General features: G+C 38.2%; 1 protein-coding gene across 1 annotated transcript in view; it reads left to right on the top strand.

The window, feature by feature from the left end:
* Window positions 1-872: 872 nt before the first annotated feature.
* LOC122805304 (transmembrane protease serine 3-like) overlaps window positions 873-9,596 on the top strand; it is a 609,068-nt gene continuing 600,344 nt past the window's right edge. The window contains exons 1-2 of the mRNA XM_044075392.1: window positions 873-879; window positions 1,520-1,633. Of these exons, the coding sequence (XP_043931327.1) occupies window positions 873-879; window positions 1,520-1,633 (121 nt within the window). The remainder of the gene's footprint in view (window positions 880-1,519; window positions 1,634-9,596) is intronic.

The following is a 9,596-nucleotide window of genomic DNA, read 5'->3' as shown; positions in this document are numbered from 1 at the left end:
ATTGACTAAAGCTAAATGCTAAGAAATGCATAATAGTATCCTTTAGGAAGTCACCCATCCCTGGTAACTATCATACTGACAGCACACCCCTTAGAGGTGACCCAGTGATCAGGGACTTAGGGACACACACAGTAATCTAGCTTTTAATCATCATGTGTCTAGAGTGGTGAGGAAATCATTCTATGTTGCGCAACTTATAAACAAGGGTATGGCATCTAAGTCCAAGGAACTCATTGTTCCAATGCATTCGACGTTCATCAGACCTATCATTGAGTACAATGCCCCCTTTGGTATGTACCTAACCAGGCATATCCAATGAATGCAACTTCCACAGAGGTTCCTCACTAAAAGAATACAGGGCGTAACTAAAATGTCCTATGCAGAATGCCTCAAGGCCATATTCCTGTATTCTGTCTCCTACATGCTTTTGAGGGGAGATCTATGCCTGGCATACATGGCATTATCAGATCCCACTCTGATAGATCTCTTGCATATCCACAAAACAAACAGTACCAGAATTACCCATTCTAAAGTCTTAAATCTTGTCTATGATATAAATAGGACCTGCTGGAAAGATAGGTATGTATCCCAGAGACTACCCCGTCTATGGAACAGGCTCCCCATCCATGTTAAGCAGAGTTCTTCCTCTAATCCAATTCAAGTGCAACTTGGACAACTGGATGGGAAAATGGAAATTTATCACTGGTTTGGCACCTATGTCTCTAATGCAAACAGGTAACCAGTAAATGGTTCATCTCCAAAACCCCTGCTTACACTTATTAAGGGTATCAGAACTTGTGAGAGATTTGGTATGCATGGCTAGGCTTAAAAAGGCCCTTGTGGTCATTAGCCTAGTAAACATCTATGAACCTATGGATGGTATTATTATATAGCCAACCAGAGTAAATGAAATATTTTATTTTTTCAGCAATGAAGTACCATTGAAAGACAGCTATAAATTACACTACACTTGCTTTATGTTGGCAGAAAACCTAAGAGGAAGTTGATCTTGGTATTAACTTTGACAGCCACAGTCTAACAGAACACATACATATGTTATTGACTGTTTGCAATTATGCCTGCTTCCTGAACAGCTTGGTGAGAATGAAGTACATCTACTACTGAAACATAGCTCTCAACCTCTTACCTCTAGAATCAGGAACAAAACAGAAATAACCAGGGACAAATATTTACACTTTTTAAAATATTTGTACTATTTAACCTGGCAGAATAAAATAGTGTGAATTAATTGCATCTTCATAACTAAAAGAAGTCTATAACTCTAAAGACTGCCATTATTTCTTAAAAGTAATCTACCACTGTATATCCCAAAGCAAGATTTTGAAGCAAAATTAAGGACTTCCCTGAAATTTGGGAACAGTTGAGAGATAAGTTTATAAGTACTGAAAATACATTTCATAGTGGTTTCTTTCAGGTACGTTTCTTAATAAAAAATCTATAAGAATGGTTGGTAGTAATCCTTTATCAAAGCTGTTTTTCTATTTTTTTTAACTACTAGGAGGAACACCTAAGAAGTATTCAGCCCGACAATTCATTTTCAACATAAGATTCCTACTCATTGTAGCTGCAGTGGTGATTGCAATCATTATTACAATAGGAGTTGGTGTGGGCGGTGAGTAATCTTTATAAATACACTTTTAATTATTCAATATTTGTTCTGGATTCTTATAAAGCAACATGCTCTTTAATGGTTGGTGCAAGAAGTCATTGTTTGCTTTGAATGTAACAAACAATATCTGTACCCATGAATCAAAACTAATTATTTAAAAGCAAATATCAAGGAACAATTCTTCCAGCTTAGGGGTGTTCTTCATGAATATTACTTGCATCATTTTTTGTGTGGATTAATGCAACATATATTATCTGCTATTTGTGCTTTGTTCTTTGTAATTGGTTAGGTAAAAAGATTCAAAGCTGACCCCTTTAAGTCTCAACCTCAGCAGCTGCACAATACTAATAATACAATTACTAAATAAGAACAATGCATTGAACAGCCATAATTGTTGCAGACGTACAGAAGAGAAAGACTGACCAACACAGCAAGAATAAAGGCCGTAAAACTTTAATAACACAACAGTTTAACTTAATGATAATCGCTTTTATGCCTCAAAGGTGCTTCATCAGACCATAAAGGTGGCAGCTCCATTGAACTGTCAAACTATAGACCAATAGCTATCCTTTCCCCTCTGGCTAAAATTATGGAAAAGTGTATCCATAAACAACTCTTACACTACCTTATTCAAAATAATTTCTGGCCAACTCCCAGCATGGATTTAGACCACACCACAGTGCCACCTTAGCCCTTCTCTCCTTTACTAATGTCATAAATTCCAACAGTAACAACAACAGACTATCTTCTGCACTGTTTTTCGATCTTTCCAAGGCCTTTGACATAGCTAACCACCAGCTACTCTTACTTACCCTAAATAAAATATCCTAAAGAACTATGCTATACAATGGTTTCAATCCTATCTTAGTGGAAGACAGCAGGCTGTCCTTTGGCAGGACAAACTCTACACCCTTCTCCCCATTACCCTTGGTGTCTCTCAAGGCTCCATATTAGGTCCCCTTCTTTTCTTCCTCTTTATCAATGACCTCCACACTGTAATCCCAGATGCACCCTGCATACACAATGCCGATGACTCCACCCTGATCTGCTCAGCCTCTAACCCTACAGATCTCCTTAGTTTAACCCAAAAAGTCTTTAATACAGTGGAAAACTGTATCGCTAATCAACAGCTGATATTAAACCCTAATAAAACAACTTCTCCCCTACTCGCAAATCCTCTCAACCTTCGTTTACTATAACATCTAACAATGGGACCATAATCTCACCAGATATGTATACCAAACTCCTGGGTGTTATAATAGACAACAACCTCAAATATGATATGCATGTAAACAAAACTATTAAAACCATTAATAAAAAACTTGGCTTCCTATAAAAAAACAAACATTTTCTCACCCTTCTAGCTAGGACTGCCATTGCCCGTACCAATCTGCTTTCAACTCTAGTCTATGCCTCACCAATACTCACTAACTTGAACAAAACTGATCTCAGCAAACTCTCTAGCTGCTACAATCAAACTGCCAGGTTTGCCACAGGAACGCCCTACAGGGCACACCATTGTCAAAACCTACACCTCTTAAGTTGGCTAGAACTCCCCAGGCTAATTCAATTTAATCAACTTACTGTAGCATTCACGGTTATTAACCATCCAGAAAGAACATCCATCATTAAAAACATTATCCATCCCTACAAAAACTCTAGGCCTTTTCATTCCACTACAAAACTTTTGGTTCACTCTGTTAAAGCTAACAACCTATCTAGAGATTCTTTTGTTTGCAAATTCAGTAGGCAAAACCTGGAATTCGTTCCCATCTGACCTTACTCTGAATCCCTCCCTTAATCAGTTCAAAAAAATCTAACCCAGTATTTTAAAACTCACTGGTTATGTCCTTGCTTTAACCCTGACTAAAGCCTCATCTACTTCCATATCCCTGCAATTTCTTATTCATAGCAACTAACCTCTTACTCTAAAAGGTTTGAAAAGAGAAACTATAATATCTTTGCAGATACTCTGTATATAAGCTGCACCTATATGTTTGATAAGAGAAGCTGTAACATATTTGTATATATTTCTGTATATAAACTGTATTCTTCATAAGCTTGAAATGTGAGACTGTAACTTGTATGTTAATACAATATGTTTGTGTATATACTGTAACTTGCTTGTGTTTATCTCTTTGTAAGTTTGGAGCTTTTCTCCCCAGGCCTCCGCTGAAAATGGACATGTATCCAGTCGGACTATCCAGGTCAGCAAATGTAAAATAAAAATAATAAATAAATAGACCTAAATGTTACTAATCATATAAATACAGACATCAATTAAATTAATGATTTAAGGCAAGTGATTTAAGTGACGTTTTTTAAAGAGACAGTGTTGTTGAGAACAGAGCCTCTACCGGCTTACAATTCTACATCCATCTCAACTCTGCACATTAAGTCTTATTAACATGATCACCACCTCTCAAACCAAAATTCAACATCTGTAAAACAACAAATCTAAAAGAATGTGCTTCACTAAAAGTACTAATATGGACACCTAATGCAATGGATGGCTTTAGCTTTCTAATATTGTTTTCATGCTCAAGAACACATTCTCTCAAATTACAATTAGTCTTGTCATATAAATATATAGAACACACACAGCATTTTGCCAAATATATTAAATCAGTACTTTTACAATCAGCATAGACATTAAATTTAACAATACAGCCAGAATCAGGGTGTATGAATTCAAGAACAGACCAAATATATTTACAGGCACTAAATGAATTACATGGGAAAGTCCCAGTATGTTCAGAATAGCTACTCTCACTCTACTTATATCTATAACAAAGTTGCCACTTAAGGGACTTACTATTTTTTGAAAAAAAATGTTGGTTGTTCACCAAACAGCACCAAAAAACAAAGAAACTTACATTTTTGGAGTGACTGACTGGCCCCAAAAGGTGTCAGATTGCTTGGACAGGAAAACAAGGATGCTTCATGCTTATTAAATGATTTATAAAAATCAATGTATACCAAGCCTTTATTCCCTGTTCTGAAGGAGGTATGGGCATTCTCAAAATTGATTACATGCATAGATTTGCAATTGTAGGACTGCATACATATCTGGTGACCTCACAAGACCAAAACATAGCAAAAATGTTAAAGAGAATAAGAATAAGATGACTTCCCTGCTTAGTTTAGCTGAAGCATATCGGTGTCAAACGGGAATGGAACTCAAACCAGAAGTAGATAAAAATTAGGCAGCAACTGACTGTGCCAAAAAAACAAAAGAAAGAATATAAGGTGAAGGATCAGATGAGAGGCAAGAAATGTGGAAAATGCATAAATGTAGTTGCAAGTAGAGAAAACTCTTGGAACAACCTCATGTTGATCAGGATCGAACTCGAATTTAAATTAAAAGACAAAAGATTAATATTAGCGGCCCAAGATAGTGGACTATTTACACATTGAACATGTGGGAGAAGTAGACAAGTGTAGGTTTTGTAAAACAGAACTGGAAACAGTCGCACATTTGTTGCTGGTTGTGATATACTAATGGCAGAAGGACTGTATACTGAAAGACATAATAATGTGACTGTTGCACTGGGAATTGTGCAAACATAATATTGAAGTAGATGAAAAACACTGGAAACATGAGCCACAAGGTATTATAAAAAATGATGAAGTTAATATCACATGAGATCTCCCATTACCGGCATTTAAAAAAACAGATATGAAAAACACAGATGTAGTAGTCCATGAAAAGAAGATTGATCATTGAAATTGCTACATCCAGTGACTACACTGTTTTATGTACAGAAATACAAAGTTGTAAAATACCAGGATTTGCAGCCAGAAATGAGGGCAATGTGGAGGAAGGATAACCAGACAGTTCCAATAGCACTAGGAGCAATGGATCTTATAAAAAAATAATTTACAATCAGATATGTTACCAATACATGTGACTGCATGAATTGCAGGAGTCATTACTAAGCACATTGTGGGTGCTGCGAAGAGCACTTCCGGCTAACATCAAAGACTGAAAAATACTAATTTCATGAACTTTAATCATACTTTGACTTAGGAATGGAGTCCATTCTTGTCATGGTATCAGAAACCCAAAAGACTTGTAGAAATTAAAATAGATCAACCACAGTTGCTTCAGTGACTGCTAGTAATGCAGCTACACACACACACACACACACACACACACACACACACACACACACACACACACACACACACACACACACACTACCCAATTAGCAACTCATATGCTGTGTTGATCACACCCGCTAACATTCTGCACCAGGGGCATCTGCCTCCTTCACCCAGGCAAGGGTGTAGCCAAGCATAGAACTTTTTCTACTCAACTAAGTACATTTTGTCTAAACATCTCCATCTCTCAGAAACATTGTGGACAGAATATTTCTATAACTGTCTAAACTATCATGTTCCACATTGATCTGTACATATATTGCTTACAGTAGTAATACTGTCCTAAAAACATTTGTCATAGCTGTAGGGGGCAACAGCTGAAAACCATTTATATGTTACATGTGTGTAGACAACTATTTACATTTATAAATGCAAAGAAGTTTGGGAAAGGCAACAGTGTGAGATTATGTGCACAAAACTAACTTTCTGGGCTATACTTCCCCAAGTTCTATAGTGATGAATACCAACTATTGATGAGAAATGTGGGGATAGTGTGTGTATGATGTATAACTATAGTGTGGCACTAAATGGGGAATGTGTTGAAGGTGCTGTATTACTTCAAAGCTGACACTATTGGTGCTTATATAACAAGGGTAAAGGAACTCACTACTGCAGCATAACTACTGATATGACATGAATGTTTTGGGGAGACTCTCTACAGAATAAACACTGAACAGACAGATGTGCGTGCTGTGGTTTGTGGGGGGAGCTACTGATTTCTCATACGTGAGAGGAGATAGATACTATTCTATACTATACTATACTATACTATACTATACTATACTATACTATACTATACTATGCCCTACTCCACTCCACTGTACTATATTAAACTATACTGTACTGTACTATACTATACTATACTATACTATACTATACTATACTATATTATACTATACTATGTCTTACTCTATTCTACTATACTATACTAAAGTAAACTATACTGTAGTGTACTGTACTGTACTATACTATACTCCAGGTGATCAACCGTCCCATTTTATCCTGGGGCAGTCCCACTTTGGAAGTCTGCATCCCAGAATCCCAAAAATTATCTTTGGGATGCAGAAATGTCCCAGTTTAGTCTGAAATGGTCCTGAGTGATTCAGGTCACAGCTAGCAGATAAAAGACAGTCATTTATTTCATTATTATGAATGTTAAAATGCGTAAAGAAATAGAATGACTGAATGAGCAGCAGGTTAAGTGCAGGAAACATCTCGGGCTGAGTCACAGGAAACATCTCAGGCTGAGTCAGTACCATAAAAAAAATCTGTTTTTGTTGTTATGCGTTCTTCTTTAAGAACAGTTGCACACACATACCTGACCTGTCGCATCACATCTCTTGTAACTTGTTCTTCCATCCCGCCTGCCTGCGCGCAATTTTAGGAAACAAATCAGCAGCTAATCTAGGCAGCTGAGATAAGTGGATGTGAAGAAAGAAAGAAAGAAAGAAAGAAAGAAAGAAAGAAAGAAAGAAAGAAAGAAAGAAAGAAAGAAAGAAAGAAAGAAAATTAATATCTTCTTGGAGTTCAGGTGTGTGTGCGCATGTGTGCGTGTGTGTGTGTGTGCGTGTGTGCGTGTGTGTGTGTGTGTGTGTGTGTGTGTGTGTGTGTGTGTGTGTGTGTGTGTGTGTGTGTGAGAGTGAGAGATTGGGAGAGTGAGAGCAATGTGTGAGTGAATGGAATGCAGGTATGAATGAGGAAGTGACTGTGTGTATGAGAGATTGGGAGTGTGAGAACGATGTGTGAGTGAATGCAGGTATGAATGAGGAAGTGACTGCGTGTATAAGAGATCGGAAGAGTGACAGCAATGTGTGACTGACTGCAGGTATGAATGAGGAACTGACTGTCTGTGTGAGAGATCGGGAGTGTGAGAGCGATGTGTGCGTGAATGCAGGTTTGAATGAAGAAGAAACTGTGTGTGTGAGGGAGACATCCCCTGGCATCAGTTAAGAGGTGGGTAGTTTCATAAGGGGAGAGGGTTAGTTAATAAATAGGTAAAGTAGGGTTAAGAGTGTGTGTGTGTGTGTGTGTGTGTGTGTGTGTGTGTGTGTGTGTGTGTGTGTGTGTGTGTGTGTGTGTGTGTGCGTGTGTGTGTGTGTGTGTGTGTGTGTGTGTATGTCATACCTCTAAAGCTCTTAGAGCAAGCAATCTGGACAAACACTGACAAAATGGGGGACAAATGCCCAAAAATAGGGACAATTTTAATAAATATTGCTCTTACAAACTTAGAAAGTTGATAGAATAACAGGTTTTGCATTAGCATGAATTTTCTGAAGGGTATGAATTCTGAAACTCAAATGTCTCTCATTATTTTCTAACTTCAGTCTTTATACTGTTTTTTTCCATCTCTTTCCACGTTCTGGTTTAAAAGCCGCACTTGCGCTTGTTTCCCACCCTTCCTGTAACTAGCCTAATCCAGATAGACAGTTGCTGTACCCAGGACTGTTGGTAAGCCTTTGAGCCCTGCAAGCCTTTCGGTGTTGGAGGAAAGCCTTCCAGCTTATCAGTGGGAGTGGTAAGCACTAGGTAGCCTGCCTACCATGAGAGGAGAAGGTCTTGGCCCAGAAATTGTAGTTTATTGACCATTTCGATGGTTTGTCCGTCTGTTTCAACTTTCTGGTTTAAAAGACCACATCTGCACTTGTTTCCCATCTTTCCTGTAACTAACCTACTGGGTAGCACTAGAAAGCCTTAAACTGATACAAGCCTTCTAGCTTAGAAGAGAGACTTTGGAGTATTAAGTATCAGTTTTTTGTACTTTCTTGCTGTACTTAACTGTTTTCCGCCTAAACGCAGATTTTTCAGCATTTATTGTGATTTAAAAGCTTGTTTTTTTCACATATTGTACTTATTTGACTGCCTGCACTTTTAAAAAGTTGTTTTTTGTTTGAATAATTTGTTTAACTGTTGTAGGCTTCACACTAAAGTGCAATAGCCTTTTCTGATCGTTTGTAGTAATTTAAAGCTGTTTTAAGTGTATTTTTTACTGTTTTTGCCTTATTTTTCAAAAAAAAAAATTCCTTGTTTCCCACCTTTCTAAGCTAGTATAGTCCAGTTTTCAGGCTAGTGCTGAATTCAGGACTGTGATACTAGCTTCTCACTTGGATAGAAGGAAGTTTCTCTGTTCACCTGTGAGAGAGGGGAGCTCTGAGTAACCTATCTGTCCCTGGAGGAGTGGTTCCAGCCCAGACGTTAGTAGTTTATTGGCGATTTTGGGCTAATTTCTATCTCTTTCATTTCCCTACTATAAAAACTGTGTTTGCATATTTTGCACACTGGGCAGCGCCGGTTAGTTATGGTTAAATTATTCCCGGCTGCACTAAGTCTCCTCTTCAGTTTTTCCCTTGAAACTAGTCTAACTCTCAACCTAAGCACTCAGAAAGCATCCTACAGCCCAGCACTTGCTCAGACCTAATAGCAAGCACTAATATACCCTGACACTGATTGCCCAGCAGGGCAAGGTTCTTTATTCACCCCTCACCAACCAAGCAACTAAGCAGCTCGAAGCACTCCTCAGTATGGAGAACGTCGACATTTGTGCAGTAACTGAAACCTGGTTCAAGGCTCCAGAAAGCACCCCAGCACTACCGGGCTACAACTCATACCACACGTTTTAGCCACAGAACACGGACCGAAACACAAAAAGAGGGGGTGCATCCATATTCATCAAGGATACCTACACCTCCAGGTTAGTGGCATAGCATGATACCTCTGAGATCATCCATGTGCAACTAACATTGGGCAAATCTGCAATGCAAATTGTGGCCTGCTATAGATCACCCTCCATGACCCAGGACCACCA

The sequence above is a fragment of the Protopterus annectens genome, chromosome 6.part1 (assembly GCF_019279795.1).
Source record: "Protopterus annectens isolate FY-2018-M chromosome 6.part1, PAN1.0, whole genome shotgun sequence".
Classification (NCBI taxonomy): domain Eukaryota; kingdom Metazoa; phylum Chordata; order Ceratodontiformes; family Protopteridae; genus Protopterus; species Protopterus annectens.
Note: the sequence above shows the minus strand (reverse complement) of the source record. Positions and strands in the feature narration are given on the sequence as shown.